At 60.2% G+C, this 23,819-nt stretch overlaps 1 protein-coding gene across 1 annotated transcript; it reads left to right on the top strand.

The window, feature by feature from the left end:
* Positions 1-1,231: 1,231 nt before the first annotated feature.
* Positions 1,232-23,113, top strand: HS1BP3 (HCLS1 binding protein 3). Its single transcript, XM_036262958.1, has 7 exons — positions 1,232-1,283; positions 4,076-4,241; positions 8,445-8,652; positions 8,959-9,166; positions 17,225-17,385; positions 18,330-18,453; positions 21,390-23,113. Exons 1-7 carry the CDS (start codon positions 1,252-1,254, stop codon positions 21,658-21,660), a joined length of 1,170 nt encoding a protein of 389 aa, XP_036118851.1. The 5' UTR covers positions 1,232-1,251; the 3' UTR covers positions 21,661-23,113.
* Positions 23,114-23,819: the final 706 nt, after the last annotated feature.

Here is a 23,819-nt window from a genome sequence, read left to right as displayed (position 1 = left end):
TAGAAATCCTAGCTCAATACATATATCCCTCAGAGACCTAGCCTTTCTCCTGGATAAGCAGCAACCCCCCGAGGCAGCAGAAGACGGTGGCCTGGATCTGACTAATGATTGCAAGGTCTAGACCTCTGGCAAGCTAAAGATAACTTTCTTTCTTTCTCTCTCTCTCTCTCTCTCTCTCTCTTTCTTTCATCATCAATTTGTTGTTTCATTTATTTATGCATTGATTGGTTGCTTCTGCCCTGACCAGGGATCGAACCTGCAGCCTTGGAGTACGGGGAAGATGCTCTAACCAACTGAGAACCTGGCTAGGGCAAGAGTAACATCCGAGGACATTTTTTCATTTATTGTTCAGATAGAGAGGAGGAGACAGAGAGAGAAACATGGACGTGAAAGGGACACATAGAGTGGTCGCCACCCACACGACCCAACCAGGGCTGGGGATAAACTGCAACTGAGGTACGTGCCCTTAGCAGGAACCGAACCCGGGTCTCTCTGGACCGCAGGCCAACGCTCTAAACGCTGAGCCAAACCGTCCAGGGCAAGATTAACATCTTGACCTAAATTATGTTTCAACTCTGGACCCTAAGGTGAAAAGACTCCCAGGCCACCCCCCACCCCCCAGAGTTCCCATGAAACCAGGCAGAGAGATGCTGAGACAGTCAAAACTGACCTCGAGACCTAAGGAAACTATGCATTACCCTTACTGCACCTCCCACCACTTAGCTCCTAGCAGGACCCCAAGACCGCAACCCCCTAACCACAGTGTCCTGTGATTTTGCCCTATATAATCTGTAACCTACAGGCCGTGAGGGAGTTCAGGCCTTTGAGCATTAACCTTCCATTCTCCTGGGTGGCGCCACTCATAATAAAATAGCCAATCTTTCTTCACTGCATTTCTCCGTGTTTAACGTTTGGCGCTGCCCGCTCCCAGGGTGAAGGGACTCTGGTCAATCACATTACTAGTAACGCCAGGACAACAGGTGCAAATCAAGACTTTGCGTGGCCCACAGGCTCCCTGCCCTTGCGCACCCCCTGGCCACTCTGTGGACTCCGGACGCTGGGCCAGCCCCAGGCGCGGGAGCACAGGGCGGGGCGGTCAGGGGCCTGTGAGTGAACGTCCGCCTCCGGGCCAGCGCGGTGGCCACTAGGGGGCGGGCCCGTGCCGAGCCGCTGTGCGCGCAGGGCGGGGACGCGGCGACGCCGGCGCCCGCGGGTCCCGTGACAGCGCGCCCCGCCCCAGCCGCGGCCGTCATGCAGTCCCCACCGGTGCTCGTCACCTCCAGGTGAGCAGACCCCGGCGTCCCGATGCCGCGAATTTCGCTTTGTGGAGTCCCGGTGCGCTCGAGCGCGGCCCCATGCGCCCGGGCGGAGCAGCAGGAGGAGACGCGGCCCCCGGGGTGACCCGGCCGTCCAGCCCCTGCCGCGCTCTGGCCGGGTATCTGTGCTCGGCCCCTCCAGCGCCCTGCAGAAGAGGTGGGCGACATCGAGGGTCCCCGTTCTACACACTGAAGGCCCTACAGGGCAGCTAGCTCACCCAGGACCCAGTGGAAGAGGGCTCTCCTCGCCCCTTCCCGGCTAGTTCTGCCTCCCTTCAGCGCTCACCGTGTGCCAGGCCAGGTGCCCAGCACTGGGGACGGGGTGAATCGGCAAGGCCCAGCCCTCGGGGGAAACAGGGAGCTGAACCCAGACCCGAAGGGACAGATGCTGGGAGGGGTAGTAAATTCCGGTTGCCATGGGAACGCAGTGCAGGCGTGTGCCCAGGCTTCTGGGGGTGGGGTGGGGGACGAATGAGGCTACGTCCTGCAGGGAGAGTGGACGTTACCCAGTGAAGGGGTAGGAAGAGGGGCAGCTGCTCAAGGAGGTGGCTCTGGAGAAGGGCACGCTGCGGGAAAGGCCTTGGGGAGGGCTGGAGTGGAGGGTGCAGCGCCGCCCCCCCGGGCCAGGCCTGGAGGGCCCAGTGCAGGTGGACCTGGAGAGGCTGGCCTGGACATGCTTTACTCTGCTTCTGCTTTCCCCCTTCCAACATCTGTCAAGTGACTCCAAGTATTTTCATATACTCCACCCTTGTTCCCTCTACATAAAATCTCGGGCAAAGACATCAATTTTATTACATAAATGAATGTGTTACCCAGTGCACCTGTTATTTTTCCAGCTGTAACCAAACTTCCCTGTGACTCCAGGTCTAGAAAAACAGGGTTCTTTAAGTAAAACCTGATGTGAGAACTGGCTTAGTCTCCTCTGCATAATACAGCAAGGTTGCAGGTCACGGCTTCCTTGGCAAGAGAGATCTCCCTGGTGTCACATAAGTCACCCCCTCTCGCTGAGCCTGTTTCCTTTTCTGTAAGATCAGAGTTTGAGATTGGCAGGTACGGCCAGCCCCACCTGCACGGACAGGGCTTGTTCACAGACAGGAACCTGTGGCGAAGGCCAGGTTCGTGGTGCCCATTGCTTCTCGCTGGCAGGCACCAGCACACCTGAGGACCTGCCCCAGGGTAAGGGCAGCGGGAAGGCCAGCCTCCCACCACCAGCACCACGTATGCTCACACCTTCATCCACCAGCAGATCTTTCTTGAGGGCCTACTCTGTGCCTGGTACCAGCAGGAGGTGCCAGTCAGCAGTGAGGTGGCGGTGGGAGGAACTGTCTGGGAGTGAACCCTGCCTCTGCCTCTGACCTGCTGAGACCATGAGCCAGCAACCCCCTGTTTGTGCCTGGTTCCCTGTCTTTCACCGGGTCTAAGTGGCAGGGCCCTTGTAGGCTGCGGGAGGCTGAGTGACGGACAGGCAAGGTCCTTAGGGCAGAGGCTGCAATAGTGCCAGCCAAGCTCACACCCACCTTTAACCCTTAGTCCTGCCTCGCCCTCCCACGCTCCTGACAGTAACACCGTGTGCACCATCAGGAGCAGCCTGGGGTATACTCAGTGTAAGGAACGCTTATGTGGTTACTGGCGAAAGGAAAACAGCTGATTTGTTTGGTGCGTTTTCCCCTCTCGCCAAAGTGATTCGTATTTATCACTGTGCCTTATACTCATCAGGTGTTTGAGTGTGTAGAAGTTTGTATGGTCAGTGGATGTGTATACACACTGCATGTATCGGCATCTGGCAGTTGTCCCCATTTGGTGACAGACGGCATCATGTTGGTGACTGTCATATACTGATGTGGACATGGGAGAACTCTGTGTGAAAGGAGGGGGGCGGGTGTCACCTGATGGATTGGGATGTAATCCAGAGAGGGAGGGGGCCTTGCCCCAGGCACAGTTTTAACCCCGAAGCTCTGCTCCCCATTAGGGCCTCCCCTTGTGTTCTGGAAGTCCTGCCCGGCACATAGTAGGGCTCCATCCTGATGAAAACAGTCCTGGCACACAGTAGGGCTCCATCCTGATGAAAACAGCCCCACGCGTCCTGTCGTAGGTGTTTGTGTGCACGGGTCTGCATCACCTGTACACAGGGCGCATTTAGCTTTTTTCTAACTTCAGAGAAAATGTTTCATATCGCCTTTGCCCTGCGTACAATTCAGTATGTTTGCGTAGCATTTACAGATTTTCCAAGAGCTGCGCTGTTTTGCTGACCGTGGCTTTCCAGTGCCTCTCGGGGACCTGGGACGGAGGCCCTGTGTCCGGTGCCCTCCTTGCCCTCCCCGCTGGGCAGGTGTGTAGGGGCTCTGCTGCTCTCTGCACAGCTGGAGAGATGTGGGTCTCTGCAGATTCCGGTGGGGTTTCACTCCTGCATGTGCAGAGCCAGAGCCCCCAGGATGCCACCCCACAAGTCCTGCAGCAGGCTGAGCGCTGAGCTTGTGTAAGAGGCTTAGTTGTCTGTGATTTTCCACAAGCCCCACTTTTTTCTGCTTTCACATGTTTCCCTGCTGGAAACAGCCCTTTGTCCATGAGCAACCCAAAGACGGGGCTCGGGCCTGGGAAGCCAGGCTTTATGAGGGCCTGGAGCCGTGACCACCGAGGACAGCCAGGGGCGCGTCCTCGCACCTGGGTCCTCAGAGCCACCACGAGGTCCTGCCTGCGTTTCGCTTGAGAAACCTGCCGACCTGGACCTGAGCGTCCTTTGCCTTCTTTCCCTTTGGCAGACGAGTGCAGAACGTCCACACAGGCCTCGACCTGGCCGTGCCGCAGCACCAGGAGGTGCGGGGCAAGATGATGTCCGGCCACGTGGAGTACCAGATCCTGGTGGTCACCCGGCTGGCTGCGTTCAAGTTGGCCAAGCACAGGCCCGAGGATGTGGTCCAGTTCCTGGTGAGCCGGGGCTCTGCCAGGATGCGCCCGAGGGTGCTCAGGGTTCAGGGGTCCAGTGGGCAGACACACCTGCCGCCAGGGTACGAGAAGCATTGGAGCGGACACTCCTGCAGCCAACCCTCACTCAGGGCCTGAGAGCACCAGGGCTCAGCTCCGGGCCGAGGGACAGTGGTGGACAGTCCGCAGGGAGAAAGACTTGTGAAGAGACAGGAGGTGGCAGGAACATCGGGGGCTGTGGGAGTATAGAAAAGGGGCACCTAGCCCTCCCTAGGGGAAGGGTGCTGGAAGACTTAGAGACTGAAGGACCGAGCTGTTTCAGAGTCGGTAGGGACGCGCGGCCGCAGAAGTGGGGACAGGGCTCCAGGCAGAGGGCACCATCTAGGGAAGGCTCGGAGGCTAGAAACGGGGTGTTGGGTGGGGAGCTGTGAGTGGGTGGGTGTTGTCCTGGCTGAAGTGGGAAAAGATGAGGGTGCGATCCAGGTCATGCAGGGCGTGTAAGCCTGGCCTCTCTCGTGCGGGCTGGGGGGGATGGGGTTGGTTGGTGGGAACAGGCAGGGAGCCCAGTTATGAGCCTAATGCAGTGATGCCCTCGGTGGGGCTGGGAGTGGGCCCTGCCCTGCGTGGAACGGACGGGGAGAGTTGAAAGTAGTTCCAAGGTAGCATGCACATGATTCCTGACCGATTGCTTCCACACGCTGAGATAAAGAGCGCCGGTGGAGAGGCAGGTCTCGGGGACGTGGCCAGTGTGCAGTGTCTGCCCAGCGGACCCTCGAGGATGGAGAGCAGGACAGGGTCGGGCCCGTTTCAGAGGCATCTGCTTGGAGGTGATGTGAAAAGTCCGTGAGTGGATGAAGGTGCCCAGTAAATGGATGTGGAGCACGGCGGGAGGGCTGCGGAGGGAATCCTGGGGATTCCACAGCTCAGGGACGGTCAGGGAGAAGGAAGAGCCTCCCAGAGGCTGAAGGAAGGGAAGGGAGCATCATGGAGTCACGGGGGCCGAGAGAGGACGGAATTTCAGGAAGAGGAGAGAGCCCTGGCTGGGTGGCTCATTTGGTTCGAGCATCGTCCCATACCCCAGAAGGTTGTGAGTTCAGTTCCCAGTCAGGGCACATACTTAGGTTGCAGGTTTGATCCCTGATTGGGGGGGGTGGGGGGGTATGGAAGCAACTGATCTCACATTGATGTTTCTCTCTCTCTCCCTTCCTCTCTCTCTAAAAATAAAAAATGTATCCTCTGGGGAGGATTAAAAAGAGAGAGAGAGAAGGGAGAGAGATCACAAACTCATTTGTTTTTACCTTTGGCTTCTTCTAAAAGAGCCCAGAGCTGAGACCAGCAGAGACAGGCCACAGGACTGTTAGATGGAAGGGGATGAGCAAGAGCCCGGGCTCCAGCTGAGCAGCGGCTGCAGGTTTTACGTGAGCGTTCTAATCTCCCGGCAGCCGGCAGAGAGGGAGACGCTGAATGACCTCATCTGGGCACAGTTAGAGCAGACTTGAGCCCTGGCTGGTTTGCTCAGTGGTTAGAGCATCGGCCCGCAGTCCAGAGAGACCTGGGTTCGGTTCCCGCTAAGGGCACGCACCTCAGTTGCAGTTTGTCCCCGGCCCCAGTTGGGGTCATGCAGGTGGCGGCCACTCAATGTGTCCCTTTCACATCGATGTTTCTCTCTTTCTCTCTCTCTCTTCTTCTCCCTCCCTCCCAGTCTATCTGAACAAAAAACAGAAGAATGTCCTCAGGCGAGGATTTAAAAAAAAAAAAGAATGTATGGCACAAATCTTCTATTAGGGGACATTCAACACATCATGGGAAGCATCTCAAAGCCTGATGTTTTTTTACTTGCTTCTTGGGCTTTTGTTTGTTTGTTTCATCTTCACCCGAGGATATTTTCCATTGATTTTTGGATAGAGCAGAAAGGAGGGAGAGAGAAAGAGAAACACCAATGTGAGAGACACATCGATGGGTTGCCTCCTGTACAATCCCGACCTGGCCACAGGTTGGCCGGAGATCAAACCTGCAACCCAGGTACGTGCCGTTGGCCAGAATCAAACCTGCGACCCTTTGATCTGCGGGCCTGTGCTCTAACCACTGAGAAACCGTCCAGGGCTCTTGGACTGACTTGAGAACCACAGTGTAACATCAGTGGTGGTTCTCGTCTGCTTTGCTCCGTGGGGTGGTTGGCAGCCCCTGGTGATCTGACTTGACCCAGGGTGGAGCTCACCGCAGCTGCGTCTTCAGGGTCAGGAACAGGAGAGGAGGGATATCTGAGGTCCAGGTCCCTGGGCATCACAGAGGGGTGCATTCCCGGATCCCTGAGGAGCACCTGGCCTGCCTGCTGGGTCCTGTGCAAAGGACCAGCTTCCCATGCCAGGGTGTGCGCGAGGGTGTGCGTGAGGACGTCGTTAACACCTTGCATCACACCTGTGCCACTGTCTCCTGACCCGTGTCCCCCTTACCCTGTGGGGTGTGCGTGCACAGTTGAGGTAAAGGAGGACACATTTACTTCCCATGAGATCCAGGAATGTCTTTGAAGTTTCATGATTTAGCCAAAAAAAAAAAAAAAAGAGCATTTTGCATCTTACTCCTCAAAAGGACACATGTTTTAGTATAAAAATTAATTTAATTGCAAAGCACGGATTAAGCCAGCCCTGGGAAGAGCACTATATTTGTTTGTGGTTTAGCAGACACCCCTACCTCTACTGGCCTTGCACACACACTGATATCAGAAGGATGCGGGGTAGTGATCCTGTCTGCCTGGCCCACCAGGGCACCAGGAAACGGAGTTCCCACCCCAGCTCCAGTTCCTCTCCCTTAGCCCCCTCTAGTCCCAGAACTCAGATCCTGGTGGGCTTGGGCCCGGCTGTGTGGACTCATCTGGCCAGCAGAGGGCGCTCATCCCCCACCTGACCCGCTCTGCTGGATGGGGCTTCGGCTTTAGAGCTTTCAGGACCCCTGGGGGTGGGAGCCTGCATCACTTCTGCGCAAGGATCCTCTTCCTTTCCCTGAGGGCTGTTCTCAGGGTGGCTCCAGAGCAGGACGCAGGCCCCTGTCCCAGACGATTCTCCATGCGGGGTCTTGAGGTCCCCCAGTGTCCCAACGACCCGCTGACATCCGGGGCCCTCCTAGGGTTCTGGTGATTATGCTGGTTGGCAAGGGCTGTGTGCTCCAACACAGCTGTGCAACAGGATTGCTGGGTTTGCACCGGATGCCCGGCAGTCCACCAGCCATGCCAGCATCTCAGCAGGGGCCGCAGGCGCAGCCCTGCCTGGGAGTAGAAGTGAGAATATCCACGTCCTCGTGCTCGATGCTCCCACAGAGAAGGTGGGGACACAGGCCCGGCATACGGGGAAAGCAGAGGAGACCAGGACCGAGGGAGGATGCTGGGCTGCTGGGGGGTGTGGTGCCGAGCAAGTGACTGTTCTTTGAGTGCCCACGTTGGGTCACACAGGCAACGACGATGGCACTATCTGCTGTACCATGGCGGCCCGTGGGGCAGGGACATACTGGGCTGTCCTCATACAGAGTGGACAGGCAGCAGGAGCGTGATCGGTGAATGAGTGAGACCTCAGCTGCCATAGGAATTCTGGACAGAGGCTGAGGGGCGGTTGCCATCAGACGCTGGTCCCATGGGAGGCCGGGCACTGCCCCAGGGTGACTCGATGGCCCAGCATCACCGTGTAAAGGCCAGCAGGAGCCCTGGCCTGCTTCCTGGAGACGGGTCCTGGCTGAGGGCAGAGATCTCTGAATCCTTCTCCTGGGAATTAGCAGCCGCCTTCCAGTGGTGTAGATCCAAATGTTGAATTTAGTTTCAGAAAGATGACTTCACGGCTAGCCACACTGTGAGGTCATGTCACTAACGCACTGAAGCCTAGAATGGAAGTGATGGCCATGGTCACCTGCAAACTGGGGTCCCTATATCAAAAGTCTCTACCTGGACCTATGACAGTGCCCAGGGCCCACCATGACCGAACCTTTCCTTTGGGCCACTTAGACGTTCATAATTGAGCCTGAGTAGGAGGGTTAAGGAATGGAGCCTGAGACAGGCAGCTGGACAGAGGGCCAGGGGGAGGCACGTCCAGGGCACATGTCCTGTGACGGCTGCTCAGGAGGAGGACTCTGCGTTGCTGGCCCTCGGGTCCACTGGTTGGGGTCAGAGGGGGAGCTTTCTCTCCTTCTGCCCTCAGGAAAGGACATGCTTCTCTCGTCCAGGTCTCCAAAAAGTACAGTGAGATTGAGGAGCTTTACCAGAAGCTGAGCAGCCGTTACCCAGCGGCCAGCCTCCCTCCGCTCCCCAGGAAGGTCCTGTTCGTCGGGGAGTCTGACATCCGGGAAAGGAGAGCCGTGTTCAACGAGATTCTGCGCTGTGTCTCCCAGGACTCTGAGCTGGCCAGCAGCCCAGAGCTGCTAGAATTCCTAGGTGCCTGAGACTCTGCCCCAAACCCCGAGGTCTCCCCTGGCTCAGAACGAGGCTCCGCAGGCCCTGGGCCACAGAGGTCCGGGAACTGTGGCCTGCGTAGTGCTCTGAGGCTCCCGCTGTCACTGCTCCACTCCAGGTTTTGCTGGGCCACCAGCCGGCACTTGGAGCCCTAGCTGTCCCCCTCCCCCCAGATCCTCTGTCCTGTCCCAGGACTGCGCAGGAAGCCCTCAGGTCCCGGCACAGGGGCTTGGGTGTGGCAACTCCCCTGGCAATGGTGTCCGATGCCCTCTTTCTGCTCCCTCACAGGTACCAGGTCCCCGGGCGCTGCAGACCTCGCCAGCAGGAATGTCTCGGTCCTGGACACAGCCAGCCAAGCAGGGGACGATGGGGAGGCCTTTGACTTCTTCCAGCAGCAGAAAGGAGCGGAGGGACCGCCCACCCCAGGCCAGAAGGATGAGGATGCAGGGAAGTCCTCTGAAGAGGAAGAGGCTCTGGACCCTCTGGGCATCATGCGGTAGGTCTGCCCGTTCTGGGGAGCCCCTCCTTCCAGCTGGTTCCGGTTCTCTGGGGACGGCTCCTCCCTCCCTGCTGGGAGTCAGAAAGCTCCATCTCTGGGCCATGGCCCTGCCTGGCCTGTATGCTGGGGAACTGGCTGCCCCCTCACCCTCCACGTCACCTTGTTTTGTGGCTGGGCTCAGGTATCACCTGTTCCTTCCTGGTCACAGGGTGGCCCCCCACTGCCACTCCCTGGCTCTGCACTGAGGCCCCGCAGAGCTGCCCCCTGACAGCTCAGAAGCCCAGGCTGCCTGAACCCACCCGGCCAGCTCGTCATGGCATCCTGTGACCTGAGGCGTGTGACTGGAGCTAGCTCCGCGGGCTCTCCCGGTCTGTGAAGCAGGGCTGTTTGTCTGGCCCTGCCTCCCCGCAGGCTGGTTGCAAGACTCCCATGAATCACATGGGTAGAAGGAACTCATGACCCATAAGTCGTGTGATTCAAGGGGGTGCAGTGAGCCCAACGTCCCTGGCCAGGGGAGTGTGTCCCCTTTGTACATGTGCACGCGCACACACACACACGCACATACACACGCACTGGCTGGAGAAGAGGCGAGCCGGCCATGGTCTTGGTGGTCCCTTCTGGATGGTGCCCTGCATCGGTCCCCTTCTCGCTCCTTCTCCTTTCCTGACTGCCTTCGGGGAGCCGTTCCTGAGCCCACACTGTGCTCGGGAGGAGGCCACAGGCTAGATGAGACTGGAGGGCCAGACATCTGCTCCCAAGCCCCCAGTCCCGATGGGCACAGGCTGAGGTGTTTGGGCAGGACCCCCCAGTTAGGAGATAAGGGGAACAGAGGGAGTCAGCCACCCAGAGCCCCAAACGTGCAAGAAACAAGGTGGGAACCTGCTTGGAGCTGGGCATTGTGCGCCGCACTTTGCTTACCGTGTCCACTGATGCCCTGCATGCCACTCTCATCATCCCATTTTACAGACTGAAGAAACTGAGGCCGAGCACCTTGCCTCAGATCAGATAGCTGGGAAATGATGGTACTGGGATTCGAACCGAGGGTAAGATCCTGGACTGTGGAGCCAGACTGCCTGGGTTTGAATCCCGGCTCTGCCATTTACCAGCCATGTTGCCCTGAAAACATACCCCTTCTCTTCATTTTCCAAAGCAGAAATAGGGTGATGATGGCCTTGGGGCCCTTGCGAAGATCGCGTTCACAGAGGTGTTAGTGCTTAGCTCTTTCTGCAGCCCTGTCTTCCCCAGCACCCGCACAGAATCAAACCACACACCCGGACGACACTCTGTCTGCTGTCATGAGATTCACTGAAGTGCAGTCACAGATGAGGGAGGCCTTGCAGGTCCTGTTCCCTGTCTGAGCCGATGAGAAACCAGGCAGGGCCCGTGCAACCACACAATGTGAGAAATGAGGGCAGGCAACCCTGCCGGCTCTCCACTGACCGTGCGTGCTGGTGGGGTGTGCAGTGTGGGCACACAGGGTGGGCATGAGGGCAGGCAGCCCTGCCGGCTCTCCACTGACCGTGCTGTGCTGGTGGGCGTGCAGTGTGGGCACACAGGGTAGGCATGAGGGCAGGCAGCCCTGCCGGCTCTCCACTGACCGTGCTGTGCTGGTGGGTGTGCAGTGTGGGCACACAGGGTGGGCATGAGGGCAGGCAGCCCTGCCGGCTCTCCACTGACCGTGCCTGCTGGTGGGCGTGCAGTGTGGGCACACAGGGTGGGCATGAGGGCAGGCAGCCCTGCCGGCTCTCCACTGACCGTGCCTGCTGGTGGGTGTGCAGTGTGGGCACACAGGGTGGGCATGAGGGCAGGCAGCCCTGCCGGCTCTCCACTGACCGTGCGTGCTGGTGGGGTGTGCAGTGTGGGCACACAGGGTGGGCATGAGGGCAGGCAGCCCTGCCGGCTCTCCACTGACCGTGTGTGCTGGTGGGTGTGCAGTGTGGGCACACAGGGTGGGCATGAGGGCAGGCAGCCCTGCCGGCTCTCCACTGACCGTGTGTGCTGGTGGGTGTGCAGTGTGGGCACACAGGGTGGGCATGAGGGCAGGCAGCCCTGCCGGCTCTCCACTGACCGTGCCTGCTGGTGGGGTGTGCAGTGTGGGCACACAGGGTGGGCATGAGGGCAGGCATGGCTGACGGCTGTGGGGTGGTTGTGAGACCTGCCTGGAGGAGAAGAGGATTCAGCCTCCGGGAAGGTGCCCAGTGCTCAGGGAGATGGCACTGGAGCAGCAGGTCCTGGGCACTATTGCTCTCCGCGGCCAGCCCGGTCCTGGAGCCAGTGAGCAGCCCTGTGAGGGCATCCGTGAGGGTGGCCAGGTTATGCCAGGAGAAAGGTGGCATAGCCCCTCCTTATCAGCCTTGCACAACCCACAGGCCCTTCTTGGGCTTTGTTTTGGTAAGACGGGGGCTTTGTTTGAACTCATACTCTCTGCTCTTCCGAGATACCACACACAGTGCCAAACTGAGATGGCAGCTGGTGCCAGCCTTTGGCTGAAGGACATGCTTAGCAAAGTGGCTCCTTTTCTGGATAGGAAAATGCTCTTTGGGGTTGGCATGGCCGCTTTGGATACCCTCCTTGCTCCAGGAGCAGATTGCCAGACAATGCGTCAGCTGTCCTGGGACCACCTGTCCCCTGCACCGCCTCGCTTCTGAACCCTAGGAAAGCTTAGCACCAAAAGAGACCCCAGAGTCTCAAGACCTTCCGCCAGTTTTTCTTTCAGTGACCAGTGTGACAGCAGCGCGGTCACCTCACCAGGAGCCATGACAACAAATGTTCTTTGAGAGAGTGGTAAATGCTGGGAAATGATCGGGATTTACATGAATAAGTATTTTCCATTCTATTTCTCTCTTTTTTGTTTTTAAGATGCACTCATTGCTTTCAAGTCCACTGTAAATCTGGGTTTGGAACTGGACACCGACACCGGCACAGCCTCATTTTGTGTCTGAGGAATTTAGTCTAGTAGCTCCCCCAGATTCACTCACCCGTCAACAGCAGTCAGGACCCGGTGCCACCTCCCGGCACTGCCTCCGATTCCGGTCTCAGCAGGCAGAGCGGGCAGGCCCTGGAGTCGGCCTCCGTTCACAGGTGGGGAAATTAGGGACAGAGTTGAGTGAGGACTTGCCCAGAGCCTTGTGTGTGGCAGTATCACCTGGAAGTCAGGTTTCCCCTGCCCCTCCCGGGACACCCAGGGGGGCCTGTTGGCTTTCTTGCACAGTGCTGCCCACCCTGTCCTTTGGCCGGGAGCGTTCTGTGTTTTGCAGATGCTGCAGCCCAGCATCCCAGCTGAGCCGGCGCCCCACCCCCGCCGCCTTCTGGAGTTGGCTCCGGCGTCCTCCCTGCCGGGGCCACAGTGGGGCGCTGTTGCCCCGCTGCTGGGCTGCTGGAAGGTCGGAAGCGGCCGGCACAAAGCCTGAGCAGGGACCGGCCTGGCTTTCCTTTGTCTTTTAAACCTGGTCTCGATTAAGGACAAGATGAGTTATTGTACCATTGGAAAGCGCTTAAAGATAGAAGAGGCCCTCACCTGGCCCATCCCGACACCCCGCCCTCCTGTTGGTGGGGTTTCTGTGCGTCCCTGTCCCACGGATCCTGCAGACGTCAGTGCATGTGCCTTCCACCCTGTTCTTTCACTTACTGTCCTCTCGCGGTCGCTTTCCATTTCATGCGTGGTTTTCCTATTCAACTTTCTATTTTTGCGGCTTCACAGTTCTGAGAAAGATGTTCTGCCACCATAGCCCTGCCTCCCGCTGCAACAGTCTGCTGGAAACGTAGCTAATTATAACTTGAACAATATGCAGCTACTCTGTAAAAACTGGAAACACAGAAGTCCTTTCGCCATGAAGGTATATCCTTTTGGGTATTTATGTTTTATTGCCAAATAGGATCGTGTCCCATGCACCATTCCATAGTTTGATTTTTTTAAGCTTATACACTTTCCAGATCGATAGACAGACTTCAGCGTTTTTACTCTGCGCCAGTCCACCGGGTCGCGGTGCTGCAAGTGGCACTGTGGGCTCCTGCATAGGGACACTGTTCTCTGTGGGTTTTGCTATCACAGGCAGTGAGGAACTTTTTCATGGACAAAGTGGGTTTTCTCTTGCGCCACCCCTCCCCCCACCCCGTACCTGCCCCAGCCCCTGCCTGGGGTTGGTGGCTGCGCCACCCAGAGTAGCAAAGGGTTCTCTTGGGCTTCAGACCTTCTGTCGGGAAGCCTCTCTGTTTCTTTGAATCCTGCCTACAATGGCCCCCCAGGTCCCTGAGGACTCACCTTCCCTAGGGACAGGCGGGTTCCTACACAAACACACCTCCCTGTAGTCTGGGCTCCCCACAGCGGCTCAGAGGAGGGGTGCCAGCGCCGGCCCCATGCATGGTCTGAGGGGGAAGCTGGCTTTCTTTGGAATGCACAGGTGGGCAGTGCTAGCTGCAGACCGCCGCGTAGACAGTGATGGGGGAGGAAGGGGGGGACTGCGGGACGCCAGGGCCGTAGCCCGTGTGTGAGGCCTGCAGCATGCTCACAGGGCCTGGAGGGGGGGTGGGGCTGGAAACAGCAGGACTCACCTGAGATAGGAAACACCTGACCCTGTGCCTGAGCTCAGAACCCGGACCGTCCTAGACACGCCGCTTCCGCCCGCTGATCGCTGCAGCAGCTCTAAGGGGTAGGCACTCCGCCTTCCAGTGCTCCCTGCTCCAGCTGCTCCTCACCCTGCGGCTGCTCCCCGCCCAGGCCCGAGCACTTATCCAGGGACCAGAGCAAAGCTTCCAGGGACCCTCGAGGAATGAGGGGCTCTGGGTTCCTCGGCCTGAGCCACCCCCACCCTCAGCCCAGCCAGGTTCCTGCCCACGTCCCGTCACCTCTTCTAGCAGCACTGCCCTGCGTGGTCACAGGCGGTGCCTGTGTCTGGGACTGCTCAGCTGTGAGGCTCTGGGGACGGGCAGGTCGTGCTCATCTCTCTGCCTCATCTACCAGCAGAGGCTCCGCCTGCGGAAGTGGCTTCGTGAGGACGGGGTCACTGAGTGGATGAACTGCTCACAGAACAGCCGAAGGGCCGGGGAGAGACCTGCTGAGGTTTCTGGGCGCTTTGGAGGAGGCACGAGGCAGTAGAGGGCTTTCCAGCTACGGGGCTATGTCTCAGAGTGGTGCTCCCCCCCCCCCTTAGGGAGTAGGAAGAAGTCTGGATAAGAGAGATACTGTCACCCTGTCTGTCCATCTCTGTCTGTCCTTCCTTTCCACCCTTCCTTCCGCCATCCACTCACCCATCCTGTCTTTTTTTCCTTCTGTATTTATTGAGCATCTGCTCTGGACCAGATACACCACTGAGTCCCAGAGACTGAAGTTTGGGGACTAGGATAAGAGCCTGGGGCTTTCGGTCATCAAGGGAGACAGAGATGGCCCTGGTGGTGTGGGGTGCAGGGCAGAAGTGCCCAGCTGTGCAGCCTCAGTGCCCTAGATTCTCTTTATTTCAACTCAAGACAAGACAAGATCAAAAACCTCTTCAGGGATGAAAACAAGACATTCGTTCCACCTGAGATGAAAAGTCACCGAACAGGAAAGTCGGGTCGGCTCTGTGCTGGCAGATCCAGGAGGAGGGAGAAGGGAGATCTCTGGGATCTCTGCTTGGCCTCCAGAGATAATTAATCACCATGATTCGCTCTCACTGCCTTTGTCCTTCAGCGGGCTCCTTTCTCTCCACCCTTCCTCCGGTTTCTGGTCCAGGGGAAGCCTCGCACCCCCTGCTACGGGAGAGCCCTTTGCTGGGTTTTCTCCAGGAGCTGTGCCCGGGCCTGCTAGTTTCTGGGCAGTGGGCCTGGGCCAGGCAGCCCCCCTCGCCGCTGCAGTGCCTGCCGGTCCCCACAGCAAGGCCAGGTGAAGGGTGATTGAGGGACAGCAGTGAGCCAGAGCCCCGGCCCCAGGCTGGTCCAGTGGGCCCCAAACCTGTCTGATCGTTGAGTCCACGGGGACTCGCCCCTGGGTTTCTGACTCGGGAGGTCTCGGAGGGAGCCTCTGGCTGGCCTACGCCGAGAGCCGTGGCCTGTCCCGGGAACCCACGTCCCTGGGCATTAGGACTGCACGGACGGCCCGACCACTGGAACAGAAGCGGGAAACACCCCGACTTCAAGGTGCGTGAGGGACGGTGGCTGGAGTTTCTGGAAAGCACTGTGTTCGGATGGAGTCCAGGCTACTTTCCGCTTTCCCAGAAGCCCAGGCAGGGTCTGGGGCTGGTGCCAAGGCAGAGACAAGTCCCTGGTGGCCTGTGACGCGAGCCCATCGGGCTGGGGCCTGGAACAGAGAGAGAACAGGGAACTGGGCTCGCGGGCTTCCTGGCACAGCCCCCCCTTTCTCCCACCCTCTGCCTTCAAAATGTCCCGCCCCCTCCCCCAGCAGGCAGGTCGAGCCTGTTACCCTCCATGCCCTGCATCTCATTCCTGCTCATGGGACTTTGAGGAGCAGGAGCAGAGGACCATGACCATGACGGCCCTCGGTTCTAGTCACAGTGTCCCCTGCCTGCTGTGTGGCCTTGAGCAGACCCCTAGCCCCTCTGAGCCACTGTTTCTTCATCCGCCCGATGAGCTTGGCAGGTCCTCGGCCCTGGCGTTTGCAGCTTCTCCCCACCCAACTGGGACCTGAAATCCTACCAGGCGTTCATACCCAGACGTGGGAATGGTGGCCTGGGAGCACCTTGCCCTCCAACATCCGCCCGCCTGCTGCTATTTTCATCTGCTGCTGGTTAATCTGTACATTCTTTGAGGGCAGACCAGCCTCTCTGCATAGCGTTGCCAACATGAGCTCAGCCGGCGACCTCCGTCCAGTGGAAATGCCCGCCAGGCAGGCAGTCCAACCAGAAATCCTGTTTCCAGTAAAAAGCGTATTCTTGTTTGCAGGAACCTTGAAATGGCTGGTTTAGGCATCAGCAGCAGGGATTGGATCATCTCGTTAAACCAAACCCACGTTTATTTATTGATGTACTGGTGGTAACTCGCATGACGTGAGCTGGTCTGCGCACTCAGTCTGTGAATGTGCCGTATGCCCTGTCACCTCCGCCCCACCGGGACGAAGCACCCCACGCCGGGGGGCTTCCCGCGTGCCCTGTCACCTCCGCCCCACCGGGACGAAGCACCCCACGCCGGGGGGCTTCCCGCGTGCCCTGTCACCTCTGCCCCACCGGGATGAAGCACCCCACGCCGGGGGCCTTCCCGCGTGCCCTGGATTCCACAGCAGTGTCTGGCCCAGAGCAGGGCCTTGGGCACCTCGGGGGTGACAGCCCAGCGGGGCTCTCTAGCTGAGGGGCTTCCTGAAGATGTTTGCTCAGTGGGACTGCAGTGTTGACTCAGCTGATGAAGGTTATGCCTCTCAAGGGACAGGGCTTGTGTGTGGGGAAACTGAACGTTTACCAAGAGTGCTTTCTGCTCTCTCCTGGGGCTGGGCCCTAAGGTTTACAGCCTCAGACTGGGTCCTCCCCTCTCTAAGTGGCATGGAGGGACTGAGTCCGGCTCCAGGGAGCACGGAGGTCAGCGGTCCCTGCAGTCCCTGGAAGAAGAACATGCCCTCTGACCTGTGACCATGCAGTCAAGCCTGAGGCCTGAGTGGACCCCCAGCTGGGGGTCCTCTGCAGCCAGCCATGTAGCCCAGACACCCACCGTGTCCTGTGCGTCCTGACGGGCTCCCGGGCATGGGGCTTGGCCGCTTCCAGAGCAGGATGTTGCCACCTCCAATATCAGATCCTTAGAGTTCCCTCGGGACACGAGTTCAGGCCCACCAGCACCTGGGTCGTCCTGCATGTCCTAACCTTGAGGGGTTTTTTTTGTTTTTATTTTCTTAAATATTTTTTTCTTTATTGATATATTAGAGACAGAGGAAGGGAGAGGGAGAGAGACAGAAATATCAATGAGAGAGAACATCGATTGGCCGCCTCCTGCATGCCCCCCACTGGGGATCGGGCCCACAACCTGGGCATGTGCCCTGACCGGGAATCGAACCGGCGACCTCTTAGTGCGTGGGTCGACATCCAACCACTGAGCCACACCCGCCGGGCCTAACCTTGAGTTTTATCTGTGATCCTCCAGCTCCAAGAAGCCCAAACAACGCCCGAGTGTCGCTGTGAAGCCCAGACCCTCGCCCCGGCTCACCCTCTTCGACGAAGAGGAGGACCCTGACGACGGGCTCTTCGGCCCCAGCAGGAAGCTCTCCCCCTGGGGCCCCACAGACGACACATCCCCCGGGGACCGTAAGTAGGATCCCAGGGTGACTCACTCTTGGTGCCCGGGGGAACCCGAGCCGCTGCTGTGCGTGGCTTTGGACCTGCTGCGCGTGAGCAGGAGTCGTTGCCTGGTCTCATTTCAGCAGGATTCCGACTCAGCCGTGGAGACTTTCTGCTGCAGAAGTCTTGTCTCGCACCTCGTTTCTCTCAGCCTGGAACATTCTAGGGCTGTGTGTCTATTCTGATCACCCTTGGAAGGGGAGGGTACCTTTCTCTACTGCTTTGAGAAGTGTGGATGGGGCCTCCCGTGGGAGACAGGGCGCCGCCCGTCAGTTACAGGCCAGCCTGAGTCTGACCGGCTGCGTGGGGCCATCGGGCAAGGCTTCCGGCTGGGGGGCTCTGCTCGAGCCGATTCCGAAAGGTCGGCACAGTTTGCCTGGCCGGCTGGAGGACGGCTGTCCGGGTGACGAGCCGTGGTCGCCTCTCCCGAAGGGCAGCAGAGACAGGGACAGTGGGGGTGCAGCAGGCTCCTGGGAGGCAGGGACTGCGGTGAGGACCGTGTCCACTCATCACTGCGTCCTGCAGGCTGCGCTTGCTGGGAACCTGGGGTGCAGCCGTGGGGGCTGAGCTAAGAGGTTCAGCCGGGCCAGGTCATGGGGTGCAGTGAGCTGATAAGGCTTTTTCCTTCTAAAGCCCTGGGGAGGCCACTGAACTTGAACTGAGTCATGCCATCAGCTGACTGGCCCAGTATGGCAGGAGGTTGGGGGGGGACTGGGCAGACAGGTGTGCCGGCCTGATGAGCACCTGTCCCTTGTACCACCTGGCCCCATCCCTCTGGTTCTGTGCTCTGCTTTGTCCCTTGGTTGCGCTTGCCTGGCGGGGTCAAGCCATCTCCACTCTGCGTCCCCTCCCCAGCCACTGAGGACGGGCCAGGACGTCCCCTGATCACTCTGCTGCTACCTTCTCCACAGCCCTGAAGTTGTTTGACGATCCTGACCTTGGTGGGGCCGTGCCCCTGGGTGACCCCTTACTGCTGCCAGCAGCACCTGAGAGCGGAGGGCCCACGCCCCACCGGGGCCACGAGGAGCTGTTCAGGTACCTCCTGTCCCTGGCCGTGCTTCTCCGGCTCTGGGAGTGGCCGGGGTGGAGCCACAGACCTGTCCCAACATGGTCAGCCTTTCACCAGCCTTGGTCTCTGAGGGAGGCAGGAGCCCGTGGGCGGGAGCTGCCCCAGGCGGAGGCAGGACCGGGACCGGAACCGGTGGGGGGAGGCGGGTCCAGCAGCTCAGCAGGTTCCAGAAGAGAGAACATTGTGCCTGCGTCTTTTTCTTTTCCTTTCACATTCAGATTTTAATCGTTTATGTAAAGAATAATTAATTTGCCTAAACACAAGAGCAGGTATAACTGGCATAAACAGGTTTGGGAACAAAGGACACCGACCTCTGGCAGCTGGCCTGGGGGTCCCCAGCAGTCTCCTCAGTGGGTCTTACAGAGGGGTCCCAAGCAGTCCCCTCAGTGGGTCTTACAGAGGGGTCCCCAGCAGTCCCCTCAGTGGGTCTTACAGAGGGGTCCCCAGCAGTCCCCTCAGTGGGTCTTACAGAGGGGTCCCCAGCAGTCTCCTCTGTGGGTCTTACAGAGGGGTCCCCAGCAGTCCCCTCAGTGGGTCTTACAGAGGGGTCCCCAGCAGTCTCCTCTGTGGGTCTTACAGAGGGGTCCCCAGTAGTCCCCTCAGTGGGTCTTACAGAGGGGTCCCCAGCAGTCCCCTCTGTGGGTCTTACAGAGGGGTCCCCAGCAGTCCCCTCTGTGGGTCTTACAGAGGGGCCCCCAGCAGAGTCTCCCCAGTGGGTCTTACAGAGGGGTCCCCAGCAGTCCCCTCAGTGGGTCTTACAGAGGGGTCCCCAGCAGTCCCCTCTGTGGGTCTTACAGAGGGGTCCCCAGCAGTCCCCTCTGTGGGTCTTACAGAGGGGCCCCCAGCAGAGTCTCCCCAGTGGGTCTTACAGAGGGGTCCCCAGCAGTCCCCTCTGTGGGTCTTACAGAGGGGCCCCCAGCAGTCTCCTCTGTGGGTCTTACAGAGGGGTCCCCAGCAGAGTCTCCCCAGTGGGTCTTACAGAGGGGCCCCCAGCAGTCTCCTCTGTGGGTCTTACAGAGGGGAAATCAAGGTTCATCTGGCATATGGAGGAAGGTTGGAGACCGTGGGCAAAGCTGGTAGTCACTGCTCACGGAGGACTCACTGTGGACCCCGCAGCATGCTGGCTCTTTACCCTTGACCTTGATCCTCACAACAGCCCCTGGGCGGGTGCTGTTATCTCTGTCCTAGTCAGTGGAGTGTGAGAGAGGTAACAACTCCCAAGTGCATTGGAACCCAGGCCGACGGTCTGTCCTGTCTGCCCACACCTTCCAGGCACCTGCAGGCGCTGGGAGGGGAGGCTGAGAGGTCGGCCTCCCGTGGGGGACAGGGCAGGGGGGCTCCTGCTTCTGCGCTGTGGGTGTGCTTAGCACGGTGCACCCCTCCCTCATGCCTTCCGTGCCCCCAGAATGCAGGCCGTGCTTGGTGCATTGCGGGAAGCCGAGCTGTCTCTTTCCAGGATCAATTTCGTGGCGCTGAGGCCAGGCCCGGGCGGGGGGCTGTCGTCTGCACCCTCCATGGCAGCCGGGCTCTCGCACAGCTCCGAGTTCCCGCCACGCCTGAGTCCCAGGACGGCCCTGCCGTGCCTGCCCCCACGGCCCCTGACATCTGTTCGCTCCTCCGTGGCCTTGCCCCGACATCCCTGCGGCTGGGAGAAGCGGGGTGGTTGTGTGTTTAGGGGAGAGACGGAGGCAAAGGGAAGCGGAGTGCAGGGCCCACCCCCGGGGCGGCAGAACCCAGCAGGCGCGTTCCACCCAGGGAGCCCCAGCTGCGCCCTGAAGGCCGCGTCCCCGTGAGGCAGCGGCAGGGGGACGAGGGACGACTCCGGGTCCAGACCCCGGCACTCTCAGACCCGTGCTCCGTAGAACATCCTTCAGGGGGTGTTTAAAGGCGTCACCTTCAAAGGGGCTCTGGCCAGATGGCCGAGGCGACCAGTGTCAACGGGCTCTGTGCATGTGCGTGGCTCGAGGGAAACCCCCATGCAGCACGTCACTACGCTCGAGGGACCTATTCTAGCCTTCGAGAGCCCAGATGGAAACGGAGTGCTTGGAAGGGGGTGCCCGTGTGGCCACGTGTGCCCCAAGTGAGATCGTCCCGCTCCTACCTCAGAGCAAGTCCAGCTGCTGTTCGTTCAGAGCCGGTGCTCTGCCGAGCCTGTCAGCTGTGCTGTTTCCCCAAGGGCCCTCTGAGGGTGACTCCGGGCACCTGGACTCCAGTGAGGGTGCAGGAGCCGGCAGGGTTGCCCGGGAAGGGCTGCCACATGGAGGGAGCCAGGCACTGAGCTGAGGTTGCCCGGAGCAGCTGTCCCTGGATGGCACCTCCTGGGATGGCCGTGAGCCCGGGTGGGAGGGTGGTGGGACGGATTGAGTGGGTCCTCGGGCGTGGACCTGGGCCCCAGGAACTGAGCTCCTCCACCAGGAGGGACCCTCCGGCAGCGGGCAGCTGTGGTCTCCCTCACAGTGCCCGAGTCTGAACTAGGATGTTACCCTCAGAGGGGCCCTTGGGGAACAGCCAGCTGTGATCTCCTTTCCTGACCACCGTTGGGTGCCCGGGACCGGTCCTGGGCGGCTGCTACCCCACCCACCCACTTCTGTAGGCTGTCAGGCCCAGGGCCAAGGTGGAAGGTCGGGGGGCCCTGGCTGAGGCTGGCTCCGGCCCTCGGTGGGCTCTGTGCAGCACCCGTGTTGCCCACAGGGGCACTGTGGGCGAGCAGACCCGCCTGATGACAGCCGGCAAGCCGGTGGCCGTGCCCGAGTCAGAACCGGGATGTCCCCCTCAGAAGCTAGCTGCCCTCTGGACCCCGCTCGGAGGGAGAATGAGGAGGGATCTGACCGGCCGCCCACGCGCCCACAGCCTGCGCGCTTTGCGGGAGGCTGGCTCAGGGCGCCCCCCTCTGGTTCCCTAGAGTTGAAGAGGACTTGGACCAGATTCTGAACCTGGGGGCCGAGACCAAGCCCCAGCCCCGGCCTAAGCCCAAGCCGCCAGTGGCAGCTAAGCCGGCGCTCCCCAGAAAGCCAGCTGTTCCCCCCAGAGCGGGCCCGCCAGAGGCCGAGGCTGGGCGGCAGCGGCGGCAGCAGCAGCAGCAGCAGCAGGTCCAAGCCATGGACGAGATGGACATCTTGCAGTACATCCGGGACCACGACGCGCCTGGCCAGGCCACCCCCAGCCTCTTCTGACGCCCCCTCCCGGGGCTGGCCTGGCCAGCGGCCCTGTTCCTCCATGGGGGCTTGTGGGGAGGTGGACACTGTGCCCTGCAGGCCAGGACTTCGAGTGCCCAGGGAGCGGTGGGGGGAGTCCAGGGCACAGGACCCCTGTACCACCTTGTGGGGTCATGGAGCCCTGCAGGGTCAGAGGGGTCACTGCAGGAATTGAGCAGTCGTCTCAGCCTCCTGCACATGGAGGCAGAGCAGGTGGGGCCCAGGCTGGGCTGAGACGGGGGCCCAGGCGGCTTCGCTCCGGGCAGAGAAGCTCGGTGCCAGCTGTGCCCACCGGCCCTGCCGCCTCAGCACAGGAGGGAGGGTCCGCCAGCCTGGGTGGGGTTGGGGACCAGAGTCTCTGGGCAGCGTGGCTCCTGAGGCCTCTAGGCTCTGGGAGGGTGCCCCAGGAGAGGGGTGCTGAGTGGTGCCTGGGAGAGCCTGGCTGGGTGGGGTGTCACTGAGATGCCTCCGGTTACCAGGTGCTAAGCAGGGTGCTTCCCCCCGTGTCCCATTAGAGACGTCGGGCCCAGCCCTGCTCCTCTGGGTGTAGTGGCGTAAGCCCCGGTCTTCCGCTCCTCCTTTCACAGGGCAGACCTGGCCAGCAGACCATGGCCCGCTCGGGCCCCTGGCCACGCACCAGTGCCTCGCCCCGCAGCTCTGAGCGGGGTGATCCCGGCTGGCCTGGCGTGGCGTGTCCCTCCTGTTCAGGGTGGGCTTAGGCAGCATGTTCTCCAGCAGCTGCTCTGAAGGTCTGGTCTGTGCAGAGCTGATACTGCCAGGCCTTCCCCGTCCTCCGGGTCTGGACTTGCTCACCGGCCTTTCCCAGTGGGAGCCCCCAGGGAGAAGGAGCCTTGTGCCAGGCGGGGCCAGTGCCTTAGACTCCCCCGGACCCCACGCCCAGCACACGGGTCTGGGCCTGGTGCAGTACTCAGGAAATCTCAGTGAATGAATGATGTTTAATGGAGCAAAGAATTCCTTTTTTATGATATAGTCTTCATGTTCAGACCTAGTTTTTAATGAAACACAACTTTTTTTTATGAAATGCGACCACTCTTGCTTCTTGGCCTGTCCTGCCTGACCAAGGCAGTGGAAGGGGGTTTGGGACGAGGACCCCAGACCTATCCTGATTGGTGCCAACAGGCAACCCTGAGGGAGACCCCCTGGCCCGGGCTGGGTGCTTGCTGCCATCAGAACCTCCAGTCCCGGCCTGCCCCGTGGCGGGGGCACTCGATCCGATCTCCTCAGCTGTCCAGTCCTGAAAAGGTTGCCCCTACCCCTGCGCTTGTGCCAGAGTGAGAAACAGGCAGTTCTGGGCCCTGAGAGCTGAACCCCTCCTTCTCTGCCTTACTCAGGCTCCTGGGGCCCGTCTCCCTGGGCCCTGCGCTGGCTCTGGGACAGCCTCAGCCCCGGCTACTAGCACGTGCCAGGCCCAGCCCCTGCCAGGCCTTCACACCCCACCCAGCCCCGCCCACTCCCTTGCAGAGGGCAGGAAGGATCCAGTGGGGGTGACCTACCCGAGAATCCGTGGCGCCCAGTCATGCAATAAAGTCCGTCAGTGGCTCATTCCAGCATCTGTTAGTGGTGTTCTTTTCTGCACCCGGGACGAGGTGGGGGTGTCTTTCTAGCAGTGAGCTCCCTTGCAGGACCTGGGGCCTCACACTGAGGCTCAGGAGGGTGAGCTGAAGGCAAAGCGAACATCCCACTGTGTAAGCTGAGGCCCAGGAGCTCGGCCCAGTGGGAGTCAGCAGGTCAGCAGCTGCTCAGCCAGGACCCATTTGGGAAGAGGCCCTTTCCCTCTGCAGATCTCACCTCCCGTGTCCTTGGAGTGGAAGGTGGTCCAGGAGGCCCTCTGACACCAGACAGTGCCGTCCCTTCACACACAAACCTGTCCCGGCCTCCGCACGCGCCCGACTCGGGTTCTGAGCCGCTGCGTTGTGCCCAGGACCCCGAGGCAAGCGGGCTTCCCCGGGACCAGGGAGCCGTGCAGGGCAGTCTGAGCCAGCCCTGGCCTCGCCCCACTTGGCTCCGGATCTTGTCGCGAAGCTCAGACTGGGGTTCAGGCTCCTGAGGACACGCAGCTGGGTCGTCCTGAGAAGGAGCTGTAGCTCACCATGGCAGGTGAACAGGTGTAACGGGCA

The sequence above is a fragment of the Molossus molossus genome, unplaced genomic scaffold (assembly GCF_014108415.1).
Source record: "Molossus molossus isolate mMolMol1 unplaced genomic scaffold, mMolMol1.p scaffold_m16_p_15, whole genome shotgun sequence".
Taxonomy (NCBI): Eukaryota; Metazoa; Chordata; class Mammalia; order Chiroptera; family Molossidae; genus Molossus; species Molossus molossus.
The sequence above is the reverse complement of the archived record's forward strand: the minus strand, read 5'-3'. Positions and strand labels throughout refer to the sequence as shown.